The sequence below is a fragment of the Poecile atricapillus genome, chromosome 15, assembly GCF_030490865.1.
Source record: "Poecile atricapillus isolate bPoeAtr1 chromosome 15, bPoeAtr1.hap1, whole genome shotgun sequence".
Lineage (NCBI taxonomy): Eukaryota > Metazoa > Chordata > Aves > Passeriformes > Paridae > Poecile > Poecile atricapillus.
In genome coordinates this window covers 14,254,089-14,273,902 of record NC_081263.1, presented here as the reverse complement: position 1 = coordinate 14,273,902, position 19,814 = coordinate 14,254,089, and the positions used below count along the sequence as shown (strand labels likewise).

General features: G+C 50.7%; 1 protein-coding gene across 1 annotated transcript in view; it reads right to left on the bottom strand.

The window, feature by feature from the left end:
• The window catches only part of LOC131584838 (centrosome-associated protein CEP250-like), a 132,857-nt gene that overhangs the window by 34,299 nt on the left and 78,744 nt on the right, over positions 1-19,814 (bottom strand). The window contains exons 34-41 of the mRNA XM_058850343.1: positions 19,315-19,469; positions 18,050-18,370; positions 17,008-17,094; positions 16,540-16,683; positions 15,806-16,086; positions 14,437-14,596; positions 13,555-13,858; positions 12,832-12,965 (exon numbers count right to left, since the gene is read on the bottom strand). Of these exons, the coding sequence (XP_058706326.1) occupies positions 12,832-12,965; positions 13,555-13,858; positions 14,437-14,596; positions 15,806-16,086; positions 16,540-16,683; positions 17,008-17,094; positions 18,050-18,370; positions 19,315-19,469 (1,586 nt within the window). The remainder of the gene's footprint in view (positions 1-12,831; positions 12,966-13,554; positions 13,859-14,436; positions 14,597-15,805; positions 16,087-16,539; positions 16,684-17,007; positions 17,095-18,049; positions 18,371-19,314; positions 19,470-19,814) is intronic.

The following is a 19,814-nucleotide window of genomic DNA, read 5'->3' as shown; positions in this document are numbered from 1 at the left end:
TCTTGCAACATTGCCAATTGATTCAGTCGAATCTCATTACTAATTAAACCTTTAAATGCTGGAGGATCCCATTCAGGGACTCCTACGAGACAGGTGCGAAAGGATCTCCAGGGGTGGCTAGGCTCAAACACATTGACCTTTGGCCAGTTCAATGTGCCAGGGTGACCCATATGTTCTGTCACTTTTGGATGTTAGTTAGCAGACAGTTGATCATGACTATACACAACACAATTACCATAAGCATTTTACCATGTAAATGACACCATATTTGCAAACTCACAGCTAAAACTTCAATCGTTAAATGAACTTTCAAAGATGCTTACACTACCTCTTGAAGGGGGAATGCTTATACTTTATACTAACATAACAATTACTACACAAGCTAAACACTTAAACTATTATCTAACTACTTTTAACACAGGTGCTCTGGTATATATGTAGTCTAAGCGTGAAAGCAATTTGCTGAAAGGGTAAACGCACAACTACAGTTTGCTTTATATACAGTTAAATGGAGTCTCTACACTTCTTAGATCTTCTACAGAATTTCTCCAGCACGATTCAGTCCTGGAACATTCACTGCTCTCGTGATGTCAGCTGGCAGTTGATTGGTGACTGAGGGCTTTGATGTTCAAGTTGTTCTTCAGATCCTTCTAAATCTTAAAACAAAGGATACCTGAAAAATTGGTAGAGACACAACATCATAACAACAACATAGAATTTCTGTTGGCAACTGTCTATATAGTGTTCAGACACAACTGTGTCCTGACAGGTCCACTTCTGATCCATGTCTGGAGTACCAAGGCTGTGTGATGACATCTCTGTTCACTGGATCTCACGTGTTCAGAGGCAGACAGTCTGGTCAGATGAACAGGTGACCTTTCTGAACCTGCCAACAAAACACAGACACTTCTCTCCTTGAAGTTAATGAATTACACTAATTAAATGCTTGTAGGGCATCCATTTCCCCTGTTTTCTTAAAAAAAAATAAAAATGAGATGTACTTCTATTATAAACATCAACAACAACCCAAAACCATATACACAATTAATAAGAACTTATACTAGTTAAAAATCAATTAAATCTTAAACATTATTAATAACATATATAATATAAAACTGCTATTAATTACTAAAACACTGCACTAGCATCCCATAGTTAGCAAACAAACAGAAACAAAAATCAGTGAAGGATTGGATCATCACCTCCGGAAATGATTCTCCAAGCCCACTTCAAAATTGATCCAGCTGTCATATTAATAGGGTCAAATTGCTGAGTCAAAAAGTGACTCAAATACTGATTTGGGACAGAAAATATCTGGATCTGCTGGCAAACATTCTGTCCAGGTAAAGTCAAGGCTTGGCCAGGGCCTGGCTTTAAACTGGAAAGATGCCTCTTAACTCATTTCTAAAACAAGGTTCTCAATAGTAGCAGCTATGAGATGCTTACAGCACAGCAAACTGTTAAAATGCATTTGTACAAAGCAAATGATCAGGAGCCTTGGGTACCAGACCAATTAAACCATGCAGCAGTTGGTTTAATCTGAAGCCTCTCCTATGGCAGCTGATCCTCAGCAATGGTACATCTTCTTAAAATTCTGGAAACACTGAAAAATAAGAAAACTATAACAAACAAAACTGCAGAGATTGCAACAACCAATAGAACTCCCGATGAAGTCAAGGGTGTCACAGACTGCATTCACTTCTATCCACAAGCAGGTGTTCACCAGTGCTCCATCACAGCTGTCTCAGCTGTGGCCGTCCTCCTCTCTCTAGGAAAACAACTATACTTTGCAGTTTAAACAAGTGTCTCCAAGAAAACATAAAACAATTTAAATTAAACAATATCTAAACCCAACAATAATTACATATGACAAAAGGAAATAACAAACTTAACCTCAAAAGAATATCTAAGTTAGAAAACTTAACTTAAAAACATTCAAGCTTAAACATTATAAAACTTGACTATCCTTAATTCTATTAACACTTAATCTATATTAAATGAAAACATGACTTAATCTTATTCTGTTACTACAAAAAAGCAACTAAAAGTTTGATATATACCTTTTAAACACAATATAACAATAACATGGATTCACTATAAAGATTTGTCTTGGTTCTAGAAGACAGGTGTCTGCTAGGGAGAGCAGGAGCCTCCCTTGGGATGAAAGAATGTAGACCCCCTCCCTCCGAATTATTATAATTTTGAAATCAAGGGGCTTTCAGGCAGAGATCTGGGGATAGGAATAACAGTTCTTTACTAGTATAACCGGGTAAACAAACAAACAATAACTACAGCAATAACAAGAAAACAGAACCAGGGACCCCGGGACAGCTTTCTCGGCTGAGACGGGATGGAGGAGAGGCTTTGTTTTCACAAACCCCTCGGGCAGTCAGTCCCGGTGCTCCTGCAGGGCTCTGAGGAAACAGTCAGCTGGAACAGCAGGGACGAGCTGAGATCCTGGGCTGGTGGATGAGGTGGATCAGCAGCTCCACGGCGATGCCTGGCAGGACAGGGAGTGCGAGGCCACCAACCAAGAGGGGAGAAGGAGAAGAAGCAGCTCCGCGACCCAGCGCACGAATGTCCTTCCCCGAAGCCGAGGAAAAAGCCAGCTAAAAACTGTCCCCACCCTCCTTTTTCTGCCCCCTTCCCCTGCCACCCTGGGCCCGGCTACTCTTTGTCCTTTGTGAGCACCCTTAAGTACCGGTAGTTAGGTTTCCCAGCACATAATGGGTAAAAATTCCCACCTAACCCTCAACACTATCCACCCCAAATTTTTTCCCATACCAAAATGTTACATGAAATATTAAACCTTTAAATTATACACTAACACATACTACTTTAACTATATACATATGTACATGCAGATACAGATACAAGCACAGTGTCATGGGTAGTTCACCCTAAAACCAGGTCCCCTTGAGGTATGCACCGGGTCTCTCCATCTTTTTGCATCACCCACCAAGTGCAACCCGGTCCCTGAGCAAAGACAACCCCACGGATTGGATTGTCTTTGCTGGAGGCAGAATTAACCCAAACAGTTTTTCCCAGCATACCTCTCATATGTACCACTGGAACCTTATCTCCATCTGTCGTTCTAAAGGGCTCAGATTGGGCAGGGCCTGCTTGGTTAGTGGAACCTTGGGTGTTCACTAACCATGTGGCTTTTGCTAAATTAATCTCCCAGTTCTTGAAAGTTCCCCCACCCAGTGCCTTCAAGCTGGTTTTAAGCAGGCCATTGCACCGTTCAACTTTTCCAGCAGTGGGTGCATGGTAGGGGATATGATACACCCACTCAATGCCATGTTCCCTAGCCCAGCTGTTTATAAGGCTGTTCTTGAAATGAGTCCCATTGTCTGACTCAATCCTCTCAGGGGTGCCGTGCCTCCAAAGGACCTGCTTTTCAAGTCCCAGGATGGTGTTCCGGGCAGTAGCATGAGGCACAGGGTAGGTTTCCAACCATCCTGTGGTGGCTTCTACCATTGTGAGCACGTAGCGCTTGCCTTGGCGGGTTTGGGGCAGTGTGATGTAGTCAATCTGCCAGGCCTCCCCATACTTGTATCTGGACCACCGCCCACCGTACCAGAGGGGCTTCAACCGCTTGGCCTGCTTGATCGTGGCACACGTCTCACAGTCATGGATAACCTGAGAAATACTGTCCATGGTTAGATCCACCCCTCGGTCTCGTGCCCACTTATAGGTGGCATCTCTACCCTGATGGCCTGAGGCGTCATGGGCCCATCGAGCTAGGAACAACTCTCCCTTGTGTTGCCAATCTAAGTCTGTCTTTGACACCTCTATCTTTGCAGCCTGATCCACCTGCTCATTGTTTCGGTGCTCTTCATTAGCCCGACTCTTGGGGACATGGGCATCTACATGATGGACCCTCACAGACAGTTTCTCTACCCTGGTGGCGATGTCTTTCCACTCATCAGCAGCCCAGATTGGCTTTCCTCTGCGTTGCCAGTTGGCCCTTTTCCACCTTTCCAGCCATCCCCACAGAGCATTGGCTACCATCCATGAATCAGTGTAGAGGTAGAGCTTTGGCCACTTCTCTCTTTCAGCAATGTCCAGGGCCAGTTGAACAGCTTTGAGTTCAGCAAGTTGGCTTGATCCACCTTCTCCTTCAGTGGCCTCTGCGACCTGTCGTGTGGGGCTCCATACGGCTGCTTTCCACTTCCGGTTCATCCCTACGATGCGACAGGAACCATCAGTGAACAGAGCGTAGCGTGTTTCTTCTGCTGGCAGCTGGTTATACGGTGGAGCTTCTTCAGCCCGTGTCACTTGCTCCTGCTCCTCTTCATCAGTGAGACCAAAGTTTTCACCTTCAGGCCAGTTTGTAATTATCTCCAAAATCCCAGGGCAATTTGGGTTTCCAATACGGGCGCGCTGCGTGATGAGGGCGATCCACTTGCTTCATGTAGCGTCAGTGGCGTGGTGGGTAGAGGGAACCTTTCCTTTAAACATCCACCCCAGCACTGGCAGTCGGGGTGCCAGGAGGAGTTGTGCTTCTGTGCCAATCACTTCTGAGGCGGCTTGAACTCCTTCATAGGCAGCTAAGATTTCCTTCTCTGTGGGAGTGTAGTTGGCTTCGGACCCTCTGTAGCTTTGGCTCCAGAATCCCAGTGGTCGGCCTCGAGTCTCCCCAGGCACTTTCTGCCAAAGGCTCCAGGACAAACCATTGTTCCCAGCTGCAGAGTAGAGCACGTTCTTCATGTCTGGTCCTGTTCTGACTGGGCCAAGGGCTACTGCATGAGCAATCTCCTGTTTGATCTGAGCAAAGGCTTGCTGCTGTTCAGGGCCCCAGTGGAAATCATTCTTTTTTCGGGTAACCAGGTAGAGAGGGCTCACGATCTGGCTGTACTCAGGAATGTGCATCCTCCAAAAACCTATGGCACCTAGGAAAGCTTGTGTTTCCTTCTTGTTGGCTGGTGGAGACATTGCAGTGATCTTATTGACGACCTCAGTGGGAATCTGACGCCGTCCATCTTGCCACTTTACTCCCAGGAACTGGATCTCTCGAGCAGGTCCTTTGACTTTGTTCTTCTTGATGGCAAAGCCGGCTTCTAGCAGAATCTGGATGATCTTTTCTCCTTTCTCAAATACTTCCACTGCTGTGTTCCCCCGCACAATGATGTCATCAATGTACTGCAGATGTTCTGGAGCCTCACCCTTTTCCAGTGCAGCCTGGATCAGTCCATGGCAGATGGTGGGGCTGTGCTTCCACCCCTGGGGCAGTCGGTTCCAGATGTACTGCACTCCCCTCCACGTGAAGGCAAACTGAGGCCTACATTCTGCTGCCAAGGGAATGGAGAAAAATGCATTAGCAATGTCGATAGTGGCATACCACTTTGCTGCTTTGGACTCCAGCTCATACTGGAGCTCCAGCATGTCCGGCACGGCAGCGCTCAGCGGTGGAGTCACTTCATTCAATGCACGATAGTCCACAGTCAATCTCCATTCTCTGTCAGACTTGCGCACAGGCCAGATGGGGCTGTTGAAGGGTGAGTGGGTTTTGCTGACCACCCCTTGGCTCTCCAGCTCTCTGATCATCTTGTGGATGGGGATCACAGCATCTCGATTTGTCCTATACTGCCGGCGATGCACCGTCGAGGTGGCAATTGGCACTCGCTGTTCTTCCACCTTCAGGAGTCCTACTGCAGATGGGTTCTCTGATAGTCCAGGCAAGGTGTTCAATTGCTTAATGTCCTCTGCCTCCACAGCAGCTATTCCAAAAGCCCACCTGAGTCCCTTTGGGTCTTTGTAATAGCCATTTCGAAGGAAGTCCATGCCCAGAATACACGGGGCCTCTGGGCCAGTCACAATGGGATGTTTCTGCCACTCCTTCCCAGTCAGGCTCACCTCAGCTTCCAACAGAGTCAACTGCTGCCATCCCCCCATCACCCCAGCAATGGAAACAGGTTCTGCCCCCACATGTCCTGATGGCATTAGGGTACACTGTGCACCAGTATCAACTAAAGCTTCGTATTTTTGTGGCTCTGATGTGCCAGGCCATCGGATCCACACCGTCCAAAAGACCCGGTTTTCCCGTGCCTCTTCCTGGCCAGAGGCAGGGCCCCTCTAGCACTGGTCATCCTCTCCTCCCTGGGCATACATGCTAGAGGTTCCTTCAAGGGGATCATCCTCTTTTCTGTAATATCTGGCAGTTTCGTCACGGGAGGCTGAGGCTACCTTCACTTTAGTGGAACCTTTCTGGTTACTGGTTCCCTGCCTGAGTTGACGCACTCGTGCTGCCAGGGCAGAAGTGGGATTCCCATCCCACTTTCCCATGTCTTCCCCATGGTGACGTAGAAAGAACCACAGCTCAGTTCGTGAGGTGTACCCTCTCTCTCTAGCTGGGGGATGTGGGGCTTGGAGTTTTGGGCTTGTGACCCGCACTGGTGCCATATGGGAACTGCTCTTCCTCATCTCTTCCCTCATTTCCCTCATCTCCTCTTTGAGTTCCTTAATCACAGCAGAAATCTTAGCCTGATGTGGGCCATGGACCATACTGTCATAATTTCTAAGCCTGGTGGCAACAGAACCCACCGTCTCTCGGCCGTTATCGGCATTAATCGTTGCAATATAGGTGGTGTAGTCACGTGGCCCTAGATTTGCCAGACTCCACAACATCTGCCCAGTGCACCTGACTTTGTCGGGGTCATTATCATGCTGTCCACCCCTTCCAAAAAGGACCTCTAATATCGCCACTTCTCTCAGCTGTTGGATCCCTTCCTCAATGGTTTTCCATTCCCTTCTATGACAGTGCTCTTCCATTCTCTCTCTATGGACAAACCTTTCTCTTACACTCATCAAAAGCCGCTCCCAGAGGGAAAGGGGCCCTTGCTCCCTGACGAATATCTGATTCACACCTGAGTCCTGCGTCAGGGGTCCCACATTCCTTGCCTCACCACCATCCAGCTGCACGCCTGTACCTATAAGGTCCCAGACCCGAAGTAACCAGGTGGTATAAGGCTCACGCCCCCGCCTCACAATGTCTTTTTGTAACTTACGGAGACTGTCATATGTCAGAGACTCAGTAATGATTTCAACTTCTGGCTCCCCTGTGGGTTGTGAGGACCCTCCTTTCTTATCCTTATCAGCAGGGTGCTGTGATTTCATCTTAGATTTCCTCGTTTCCACAGGGGCAACAGCTGCTGGCTGTGACTGCCCTTGCGGTTCAGCTGGAACCTGGATGGTTGTAACATCTGTGGGTTCCACTGCTGCACCATCAGACTCTCCCTCTTTGGGGCAGGGGGAGGGTTTCCCAGCAGCTGAGGAAATGCACTCCTTTAGCATCTGGCCCATCTCATGCATCTCCTTCACCAGCACCCCCACCCACCCTGGGTGGTTCATTTCTGAGGTGGGCTGTGGGGCAGGGACAGGCTCTGGAGCAGCACTCCCTGTCTCTGGGGCAGGGGCAGGCTCTGGAGCAGCACTCCCTGTCTCTGGGGCAGGGGCAGGCTCTGGAGCAGCACTCCCTGTCTCTGGGGCTGTGCCAGGCTCTGGAGCAGCACCTCCGGTCTCTTTCCCTTTGTCTCTGAAGGCTAGGTAGAACAGGCCTATCAGCAACACCAGCCACTGTAAGATGTCATTAGCATCCAGAGAAGATTTTAGCCCTTTGAAAACTGGCGGGGTAGGCCCAAGGAACTGGGTGAAAGGTTGGGAGAAAATTTCCCCAGCTGTCTTTTTCTCCCAGTAGGTACCATTATTAAAGTAACCTGAAAACCATCCAGTTAGTGTGTGACAGCTCTGAATCCATGAGCCCGCCGTCCAGAGGACGTTAAACATCCATGAATTCCTCACCTTATCAACCCACAAAACAAGCTGGATAATAGCCACAGTAGCCTTAGTTATAGGACCCATATTTAGGTAAGGTGCAGCAAATGGGAGAAATATAGCTGTGACCACATGGCCCACAAACCTGGGTAAGCTAAACAACATGGTTCTACCTAACAAGGTTTCTAAATCCAGAACACAAAAGTTAGGTTATTTAAGAACTGTTATTCCTTTTTTGCCCTTTTTCTCTCAGTGCCCCACGATGGGCGGCCAAAATCTGTCTTGGTTTTAGAAGACAGGTGTGTGCTAGGGAGAGCAGGAGCCTCCCTTGGGATGAAAGAATGTAGACCCCCTCCCTCCGAATTATTATAATTTTGAAATCAAGGGGCTTTCAGGCAGAGATCTGGGGATAGGAATAACAGTTCTTTACTAGTATAACCGGGTAAACAAACAAACAATAACTACAGCAATAACAAGAAAACAGAACCAGGGACCCCGGGACAGCTTTCTCGGCTGAGACGGGATGGAGGAGAGGCTTTGTTTTCACAAACCCCTCGGGCAGTCAGTCCCGGTGCTCCTGCAGGGCTCCGAGGAAACAGTCAGCTGGAACAGCAGGGATGAGCTGCGATCCTGGGCTGGTGGATGAGGTGTATCAGCAGCTCCACGGCGATGCCTGGCAGGACAGCGGGTGCGAGGCCACCAACCAAGAGGGGAGAAGGAGAAGAAGCAGCTCCGCGACCCAGCGCACGAACGTCCTTCTTTCCCGAAGCCGAGGAAAAAGCCAGCCAAAAACTGTCCCCACCCTCCTTTTTCTGCCCCCTTCCCCCCCCACCCTGGGCCCGGCTACTCTTTGTCCTTTGTGAGCACCCTTAAGTATAGGTAGTTAGGTTTCCCAGCACATAATGGGTAAAAATTCCCACCTAACCCTCAACAACAAGGCAGGAAAAAACACCACCAGAAGTGGTGCTGGAAACCACAGCCTAGGAGAAGACTCTCTACAAAACATCACAGTGACACAATATCCCATATATCCTCACACACTGGGGCCAGCTCCAATTTTCCCACATAAGATATGGAGCAGAAATCCCTGTTGTAAATCCTGCAAAATCTTTCTGAATATGGAAGTGGTGCCACACATGGCAGAGGGAAGGGTTCCTTCCCCTCTGCTCCACACCAGTGAGGCAGCCCTGGAGTGCTGGGCCCAGAGCTGGGCTGCCCAGTACAGGGGACAGGGACAGACTGGACAGAGCCCAGCACAGGGCCATGATGGGCCATGATGGAGGGGCTGGAGCATCTCTGCCATGAGGAGAGGCTGAGAGAGCTGGGACTGCCCAGCCTGGAGCACAGCACGCTCAGGGCATCTCATCCCTGGGGATAAATACCCAGGGTGGGGCTGCAGAGGGGATGGGGCCAGGGACAGCCCCAGGGGCCACGGGCACAAAGTGACACACAGGAGGGGCCCTGTGAGCTCAGGAGACACTTCTGCACTGGGAGGGTGGCCGAGCACTGGTGCAGGTGCCCAGGGAGGTGGTGCAGCCTCCACCCCGGGAGAGACTCAAAAGCCACCTGGACACATCCTGGGCAGCTGGCTCTGGGTGGTCCTGATGGGGCAGGGGCTGTGCCAGGTGACCTCCAGAAGTGCCTCCAACCTCACCCAGACTGAGATTCTGTGACTCTCAGAATAAAACAGGTTGCAGTTTCCTAAGGACAAATGAAAAAGCTCCACACATGGCAGGATTCTCCTGCCCTCACCAAAGTGGATTATGTCACATGTCTCCCTTCTGCAAATTCCTCCCTGGAGTGACAATGTCCCTCAGTGCCACTCCTTGAGGCTGAGAGTAATCTTTGCCCATGATCATTGGTCTGGGTGATCAATCTCTAATTCAGAATTGGTTTTGCTGGCTTGAATAGAATTGCTTCAAACTTGCATCAAATGTAATACACTATACTGGAAGTTATAATTATATACCCTGTACTGGGTAGTAAGTAATTCAGACAAAGATCTTTTAGTTTAATTGTGATCATAACAACCTCTTTATTTGTCTATAAATATATCCTACATCCTATGGAACACAGTTGTATAAAAGTTCACTTACACCTATAACTATCACTTACACCTATAACTATCCTTGAAACATAAACTATTGACAAATACTAAGGCTAAGACTACATCGAACTGCACTCTGGCTCCTCTCTGAGAAGTTTAGGGAGCAAGGAGATCCCTTCTGCTCCCAGTGACTCAATGGGAGTGTCTCGTGCCTGCTCCCTGCACAGCTCTCCAGGTGGTGCTGTCGGTCTCGGGCCAGCTGTGACTGCAGCAGGGACACCTGAAAGAGGCACAAGGCCCGGCTCAGACAAGCCCACGCTGGCAGCAGCATCCACAGCCCCACGGTACCGGCTGTCAGGGCAGACACAGCCTCCAACTGCAGCCCTCACCAACACTCTGCCCTTGGGGAAGGGGAAAGGAACAGGCTCCCAGACTGGCCCTGAGCAGAGCTCAGATGATCAACAAGTCCAGCCCAAGGCTGCCAAACCCTTCCCACGTACATCCCTCAGCCCCCACAGGTCTAGCAGAGTGAGTTCCAACAGCCGTGAGGAACCCAACTCTGATTTCCAAAGGACACATTTGGGCCACTGACCCCTTGCTTCACAGGCTGTGCATCAGCAGGAGGGCTACTGCTCCCCTGAGCTGCTGGAGGTCTCTTCTCTTTGAGAACTGAACCTATTTTGCCGGTGAGACTTCGGGACACGCAACATAAAGGAGTCTGGGGGGAACACTCTCCTAAAAATTCTGATTCTTCTCCCTTCAGGTTCCACCTGCACATTGGATTAGAGAAAGGTCACAGAAATTCGTTAGCAAACATGGAGCAAAAGAACCTCTGGACATCAAGGCAAGATCTCTGCTCTGAGACCCTGAATTGCACCAGAAAACACTGGGGGCAAAAAGATCTCGCTGGGGGCTGCGCAAGAGAGGCCAGTGTGTGTCCAGGGACACGGGGCCAGGGAGGGAGACAGCGCAGTGAAGGCGCCTTTGAGAAAGCCATGGGCTGCTGCAAGAGACAGAACAAACCAAAGGGTGTGCCCACAGCAGGGACAGGGAGAGGCAAGGAAACAGGCAGGGGACAGCAAAGCACTGCCTGGGCAAACGTGCTGTGTTCCAGAGGAGCCTGAGGCTCTGTGGAGGCACAGAAAGCCCATTTTACCTGCTCTAAAGTTCTCCTGGGCTCAGTGGTTAGTTCAGGCGCCTCTGTCTTTTCCTCTGCGGATGCAAGCGGTTGTTGAGGTTCCAGCCTGGTCTGTGAGACACGTAACAGCTGCTCCACTTGTGCTCCAACAGCCTGCTGGGGATTCAGAGGGGAGATGATTGCCTTATTTCAAACACCACAAGAGCTGTCCCTCAGAAATCTCCATCTTGGGAAGCATCCTCGAGGCACCAGCAGTGCAGCTGCTGCTGCTCAGATCTCTTGGTACAAAACTCTGCTGGGTTTAGTCCATCGCCCTGCTCACCTGCTCCATTCCTTCCCAAATCCAAATCCCCATGTGTTGCCTCCCCTTGTGTGAGCACAGGAGAAGCAGCTCCCCATGCCCAGCATTTGGCCTGCAGCTGATTTGAACAGCAAACTCCAGAGCTGTAGCAGTCATTCTGGGCGTGCCAGGAAACAATCTGGCAGTCAATGGTCTCTGGCTGGGGCCAGGCAGACAGACAAGGCTGCCTGCTGCAGCCTGGGCTGCTTTGCCCAAGCAGGCCAGGACTGACAGGGATATAGAGTCCCACTTCTTTATGGGAAATATCACTGGAATCCTTCAGGGATGTTGCAGTGGGCTGCAGGCCAATGCCTCTGCCTACCTGGAGATATGTCTTTCCCTTCAGGACAGGAAAGTGTTTCCTCAGAGCCCCTTTGGCAATTTGATGCTTGGTCAGTGCAGAACTGAGACCATTGCCTCTCTCTTCTTTCAAAATAGCAGCACCATGCTCCAACTCTTCCTGCTTGGTTTCCATTTCAGTGTCCAATTCTTGTGTTCTTTCCTGCTGACTTTGCATGTCAGGTGCACCCATTTCCTTCTTCTTTTCCAGGTCTCTCAGCTGCTGTTTGTACAATTCCCGTTCATGCTGCCAAAACAGGGAGAAGAAAACTCACTCTTTGCTTCTCCTGGTTTGCTTCTCATACCACATCTGGACTCCTGCTGCAGGGGCAGGCACGTGCTGCCCCTCTCTCTCCGCCTCTCGCGGTGCTGCAGACCTTGGCTGGGCCCCCCTTGACGCTGCCTCTTTCCCAGCTCGCTCAGCCCATCCCAGCTTCCTTTCTGCCCTTCCCCGACCTCTGGCAGCTCCACTCCCGTGTTCCTTTGGGCACGAGCTGCCAGAACTGCAGCCAGGATTTCAAGTCAATGCTAAGCAGGATTTAGGCAGTGCCACAAGGATGAGCTCTCCATCAGCAAGGAAGAGCAAACATCCTCAGCATTTCATTCCAAGGGCTTGGGGCAACAGGAGTGGTTTTCCAACACTCTTGTGTAGAGTTTCCATGGCAGCATCCCCGAGAGCCCCACTGCCCTCTCTTGCAGCACCAATGGCCAGATCAGGCTGTCATTCCCTGCTGCCACTCAGGACGAGTTGTCCCCTTGCAGGCACACGTCCTTATCTGCATCAGCACTTGGCTTTCCTCTCTTCTCTCCCCACTGCCTGCTCTCCCATGGCCAAGGCCAAACACCTTTCAATCAACAGCAAACTTGGTCTTCTCACCCCTCCTGCCAGATCCACATATTTAGAAATCTGAACATGGCTTTGGACACCAGAAATTGCCCAAACCATGCAATGTCAATATAGACAGTGTGGGCATTGAGAACTAAAGCTTCCAGGGCCACAGAACTCCAGCATGGAGGAAAATCAGCAGCCTCAGTGCTAACTGGCTTTGACATGATTACAACATCATTTCCTCCTTATTCAGAAGAATGCAATTAGGAAAGTTAAACTGGAAAGAGGTGCTCCTTAGATCTGGTAACACAAGGTGCAAACATAGCTAGGAAATGGCCCTTTGTGGCATCTGCCATTCTCACCAGAAGATCCTTCCTTTCCTTCTCCTGGCTCTCCAATTTCCTCTGCAGAGATGCCACCCCCTGACGAAAAGTAAAAGACTCTTTCTTCAGGGCACTTTCTCGAGAAATGTGCTTGTTTTCAGCCCTACACAAATCTGCAGCAGGATAGGGGAAAGAGAAGGGGGAAAGCAAAGTAAAGTAAACTGATGGCCATCCTGCAGAGACAACAGCACTGTCTTCTCTGCCTGACTGGGTTTGCCAGGCCCTAAGCCCACAAGGGCTCCAAAACTGAGAGAAATGAAGGAAACTTCCAGGCAGAGAAAAAAAGCAGGAATGGCAGGGGCAAGGTTCAGAGGAATAGCAACGTGTGTTTGCTCTTGGCCTTGTGCAGAGTGAACAATCCAAGAGAGACAAAGCAGCTGGGATGCCTGTGCAGCCCTGCTCCAGAGGGGCCAATAGCCTGGAGGCTCTGGCAGGGCCTGGAACTTGAGAGAATTTGCCTCATGTATCCAGCTCCAGCTCCTTAGCACAGACACAGCCCTTGAAAGGCACAAGGTGTGTATGGGGTCAGCCACAGCATTGTTATTGGGAAAAAGATTTCACAGGGACTTGGATGGGTACATCTCTTGCTGGTTGTTTTTCCTGTCTGCCATCTCTGGGCACAGGCCTTTACCTCTGTGTGGGATCAGAGATCCCCACTGGTGGAACAGAATGGGGCAGAGAGTGGGAGGGGACAAGTTGTACCTCTCTCAATTTCCTCCAAGTCCCACTGCAGCTCCAGGTTGCGGGTGCTGAGGTTGTTCCTCTGAGTCTGTGTCTTCCTCAGCTCCAGCTTCACACTCTCACACTGTATGGCTGACGTAAGAGCTTTGTCATCAGACCTCTGGAGCCTCAGACGCAGCTCAGACACCTCAGCCTGCAGCACATGCACAGCGTCCCTCAAGCTCTGTTCTCCTGCTCGGGACTTTCCCAGCTCCTGCAGCAGCTCCTTCTCTCGAGTTGCCTTGGCAGCCTCCATCTCCAACACTGCATCTTGCAGGGCCTGGATCTGGAAGATGGATGCAGAGAGCCTCAGGGACAGGGCTGCTCCTGAGGCAGCAGAGTGGGCAGTAGGGAGAGCATTGATGGAGAAATGACTTCAGGCAGAAATACGCCAGAAACAGAAGGTGCAGAACCAAGGATTCCAGTGGAGACAAAGGTAGAGAAAACAGGGAAAGGGAGGCAAGGGGCATCCTTGAGGCTGCAGCTCTGAACACGGGCTGAACTGGCTGTGGTGGAAGTGCCCTGCCCAGCCTGCCATAGCCACGTCTGTGTCCCCACATTGCTCAGTGCCTGGCACAGGCACCAATCCTGTCAGGGACAGCACTGCTAACAGAGGGACAGAGAAGCTCCAGAGGAGTGTGCTGCTGCTTCTCCTCCCACATTTCTTGCTGGGACCCAGGAGTGAATGGGGGAAAACTTTGGCAGCAGACACCAGATCCAGCCTTGGCCTGAGGGTGCAGCAGCAGCAGCCCTGGGCAGAACACGGCGGCAGTGGATGCTGCTGGGAGGGGAAAGAGGTTGGGACTACCATGCCAAAGGTGATGTTGTGTGTCCCTGGAGAGGAGGATGGAGTGCACAGCTTACCTGGGTGTTGAGCTTCTGCATTTTTCTGGCACGAATTGAAGAGAGGTGTTCAGCCTGCTGAAGAGCAGAATTGAACTGAGACAGCTGATTGTTCAGTGCCACATTCTTTTCTTCCAGTGATCTGAGGCACACGTTCTTTTCCTCGAGTGACAGAATCAGCCTAGAAGGGAAGCATGCAACTCATTACTAATGGTATCACATTTTATAAACTCCTAGGACTTGCACCACCTCGGAGAAAACTGCTCTGTTCGATGAGGTTTGTCAGAACAATTTGGCTGTTTGTTCCCCCTGCAGTCACAGCCCAGCATGTGCCCACTCTGCTCTAGTTCCTGAAAGAACAGGGAGTTCCTGCCTACATGGAATATCTTCTATTTGAGATGGGCATGTGAACACAAACCTAACAAAATCCTAGAATGAAGACATTAGGGGAGAGGAAGAATTTTCCTCTGACTAACCAGGCTCCAAGGGGAAGAGCTTTGGTCAACATGGAAGAGACATTTCCTTCCCCCATCTTGTATGTCCAGGTAGGAGGAGCAGCACCCTACAGCCAGGGGACGTCTGGGAAGTTCCCTGAGATTTACCAGCACCCATCCTACTTGCAGCTGGAGGAACAAAGGCCCAAGGCAGAAGTGGCAACAGAGGCTTGGAGCTCAAGCTGATGGAAGATGCAGAAACCTCCAGGCAAGCAAGAGTGCTCTGCCTTTCCTTTGTCTTCTTCTTGGAAGAAGAATCCTGTGGCACTGAAGACTGGCTTGACTTGATCAGCTGGAGGAGCCCCCCTAACCTTGCTCTGGTTTCTTGCATTCTTTGCACAGTCAGTAACACCTGTGAGTGTGGAGGGTGGCAGGGACCCTGCTTGAGCCCCTCCAGGCTCCGGGGGGCATTTTGTCAGGAACAATGCACCAGAGACATTCTTGTTTCTCGGGTGCCTCCCAGGGCAATCTGGGCTTGATCAGAACTCAGGGCCCTAAGAAGGTTCAGCCCAGCAAAGGCATCAGATGCCAGGATGATCAGATCCCAAAGGCTTCAAGTTACAGCAGCCCAGGTGGAGCTGATGGATGTATCCAGCTCCTTACACTGCAGCTCCAGCACTGTTAACACACCCACCTAACCTAACCTAACCTAACCTAACAGCACAACACTCCCTAGAGGGAAAGAGCTACCCCAAAAGCCTTGGTCTTCAGAAAAATTCTAATTGAAGGCTAAAAATATTAGAGAATGAACAGAACATACAGATAATGAGATGTGTCTTCATGGAGAGTTCAGAATCTGCCACTTAGGAAATGCTGCCAGAGCCCCAGGTAGGTGCAAAGATGGCAAAGAGGGAATGCATTCACCACAATGCAGAGTCCCACAGGCTTTCATTTACCTGGCTTTTTCCCTCCCTAGGGCATTCATGGAAGCCTGCAATTCTGAATTTTGCTGTGCCACTTCTTCCCATTGATTCCTTTCCCTCTCCAAGTTCTGCATCTGCATTTGGAGCTCCTTCTTCTGATCTTCTGCCTCCTCCAGCCTCTTCTGGATGTCTTCAGCCTCCAACATCTTCTGACGTGACTCTTCCTGGGCCTCACTCACATCCTGCTGGGCTCTCTGGACTGTGCTTTCCAGGAACTCCTGGGAGGCTGCCAGCTGAGCTGTCAACTCTTCCACCTCAAGTCAAAGAGAACAAAGCAGTCAGAGGTGACAGCCACAGCCTGCCACTGTCAGCCACAGCAGAGGCCGTGAGGAAAGGGAAAGGACAACTTTCCATTTCTCTCTGTCCTGAAAGCACCAGATTCACAATGGATATGGAGAAGTCTGTAAGTGGCCCGTTATGAGCACCTAAAACAGCACCTCCGAAACCAAGGCTAGCAAGAAGAGGCCAGCAGGAGTCCATGCTGATGGTTGCTGGCCAACAGCCCAGAGGACTGGCCCAGCTGTCCAGGGCAGCAGCAGCTGAGATTCAGCAGAGCACTGAGTGTCCTTCAGGGCAGCTGTCATGGAGCCCCCACAGCATGAGGCAGCCCCAGGGATCACCCCATCAGCTGCTGCTCTGCCATGGAAAAGCAAGAAGGCCACAGAGTCCTCCCTGGGTGACTGCAGTGCCACTGCTGTTTCACTCACCTGCTTTTGTAGTGCATCCCTCTGCTCAAGGAGGACATTCATCTCCTCTTTCATGCATTGTAGTTCCTCCTTGTGCCTCTCCTGTGCTGTCTGGATTTCATTCTGAGCTTCCTGCAGCTCAGCTTGCAGTTTTGCCTTGATGGTCTAGCAACAAAATGCAGAGCAACTTCCTGGGACCTGCCCTCAGGCTCAGATTTTTGCACTTGCTGTCTCCAAATCCTATTCCTTCAGCTACTCCTTCTGGCTTCTCAACCCAGCTCTGCTTGCACTGCAAGCCCTTGTTCCTGGGGCTGAGCTCTGGAGCTTACCAGGCTCTGTGCTCCCAGAGCCTGAGGAATCCCTTGCCCCCTCACTCCCAGGAGCTGCCTTTTGTGCCCTTGTCCCTGCCCTGCACTCCGTTCCCTGCCTACTCAGACTTACCTGTCCCTTCTCTTGCTGCTCTTTCACCTCCTGCCTGAGCTGCTGGACCTGCTGGCACGCTTGGCTGAGGTCTCCTCGAGTTTGGAGCAGTGTCTCTGTTAAAGCCCTCTTCTCATCCTGCTCCTTTTGCTGCACCTGCACAGAAGCAAAGAGCAGAGGGTTTCACACTTCCCTGCAACACCTGTGTGGCAAGAGGCAAAGACGGATGGGCTCACGCGCCCTCAGAGCACTTGGCTGCTGCTCCCCTGGGCCACTGTCTGCCCCGAGGAGCCACAGCTGCCCAGGAAGTGACTTAAAACACAGCCCAGAGGATATCTTGCGTTACTCTTCAGAAATACTCCAGACAAGTCGTTAAATAGATTTTTCTCATCCTTCTCAGCATTCCTCAGGAGCCCTGTGCAGAGCCAGCCAGTGCCACCTCGCAGGCAGCCAGAGGACAAGGAGCACCTGTGCTCTGGGCTCAAAGGTTCACAGCATCTGCCCTATGCAGCTCTGATACCCTGGGCTGTAAAAGCCTCTGCCACTGTTACCTTGGAGCTTCTGTGTCAGGCCCTGCTGCCTTGCCTGGAACCAGACAGCTCCTTGCCAACAAACATCCCTACTCCAAACTCCATGTTGTGACACAAACATACTGCATCTTCCACAGCTGCCAATACAATTTACTCTAAGCACCAGCAGTGCAGCTGCTGCTGTTCAGATCTCTTGGTACAAAACTCTGCTGGGTTTAGTCCATCGCCCTGCTCACCTGCTCCATTCCTTCCCACACCAAATCCAAATCCCCATGTGTTGCCTCCCCTTGTGTGAGCACAGGAGAAGCAGCTCCCCATGCCCAGCATTTGGCCTGCAGCTGATTTGAACAGCAAACTGCAGAGCTGTAGCAGTCATTCTGGGCGTGCCAGGAAACAATCTGGCAGTCAATGGTCTCTGGCTGGGGCCAGGCAGACAGACAAGGCTGCCTGCTGCAGCCTGGGCTGCTTTGCCCAAGCAGGCCAGGACTGACAGGGATATAGAGTCCCACTTCTTTATGGGAAATATCACTGGTATTTTTCAGGGACATTGGAGTGGACTGAAGGTCAGTGCCTGTGCCTACCTGGAGATGAGACTGGCCTATGCTGTTGTCAGGAGATTTTATCTGCTGGATCACTAACTTTTTCTTCAACGTCCCTTTGGCCACTTCACTCTTCCTCAGTGCTGATCTCAGTACTTGAACATTCTCTCTCCCTTTGAGTTCTCCTCTTCTGCTCTTGTTCAAGGCGGCGGCAGCAGTCCCATGGTCCAACTCTTCCTGCATGTCTTCCCTCTCCACTTCCAATTCCTGGCTTATCTTCTTCCATCTTTGGATGTCAGGTGCACCCATTTCCTTCTTCTTTTCCAGGTCTCTCAGCTGCTGTTTGTACAATTCCCGTTCATGCTGCCAAAACAGGGAGAAGAAAACTCACTCTTTGCTTCTCCTGGTTTGCTTCTCATACCACATCTGGACTCCTGCTGCAGGGGCAGGCACGTGCTGCCCCTCTCTCTCCGCCTCTCGCGGTGCTGCAGACCTTGGCTGGGCCCCCCTTGACGCTGCCTCTTTCCCAGCTCGCTCAGCCCATCCCAGCTTCCTTTCTGCCCTTCCCCAACCTCTGGCAGCTCCACTCCCGTGTTCCTTTGGGCAGGAGCTGCCAGAACTGCAGCCAGGATTTCAAGTCAATGCTAAGCAGGATTTAGGCAGTGCCACAAGGATGAGCTCTCCATCAGCAAGGAAGAGCAAACATCCTCAGCATTTCATTCCAAGGGCTTGGGGCAACAGGAGTGGTTTTCCAACACTCCTGTGTAGAGTTTCCATGGCAGCATCCCCGAGAGCCCCACTGCCCTCTCTTGCAGCACCAATGGCCAGATCAGGCTGTCATTCCCTGCTGCCACTCAGGACGAGTTGTCCCCTTGCAGGCACACGTCCTTATCTGCATCAGCACTTGGCTTTCCTCTCTTCTCTCCCCACTGCCTGCTCTCCCATGGCCAAGGCCAAACACCTTTCAATCAACAGCAAACTTGGTCTTCTCACCCCTCCTGCCAGATCCACATATTTAGAAATCTGAACATGGCTTTGGACACCAGAAATTGCCCAAACCATGCAATGTCAATATAGACAGTGTGGGCATTGAGAACTAAAGCTTCCAGGGCCACAGAACTCCAGCATGGAGGAAAATCAGCAGCCTCAGTGCTAACTGGCTTTGACATGATTACAACATCTTTTCCTCCTTATTCAGAAGAATGCAATTAGGAAAGTTAAACTGGAAAGAGGTGCTCCTTAGATCTGGTAACACAAGGTGCAAACATAGCTAGGAAATGGCCCTTTGTGGCATCTGCCATTCTCACCAGCACATCCTTCCTTTCCTTCTCCTGACTCTCCAGTTTCCTCTGAGGATATTCCATCTCTTGATGAACAGTCACAGCCTCTTTCTTCAGGGCAGTGGCCTCATCCTTCAGGCCCGTTCTTAGAAAGATTTTCTCATGTTCTGCCCTCCACGTTGCTGCAGGAGGGAAAGGGAAAGAGAAGGGGGAAAGCAAAGTAAAGTAAACTGATGGCCATCCTGCAGAGACAACAGCACTGTCTTCTCTGCCTGATTGGGTTTGCCAGGCCTTAAGCCCACAAGAGCTTCCAAAACTGAGAGAAATGAAGGAAACTTCCAGGCAGAGAAAAAAGCAGGAATGGCAGGGGCAAGGTTCAGAGGAATAGCAACGTGTGTTTGCTCTTGGCCTTGTGCAGAGTGAACAATCCAAGAGAGACAAAGCAGCTGGGATGCCTGTGCAGCCCTGCTCCAGAGGGGCCAATAGCCTGGAGGCTCTGGCAGGGCCTGGAGCTTAGGGGAATTGAG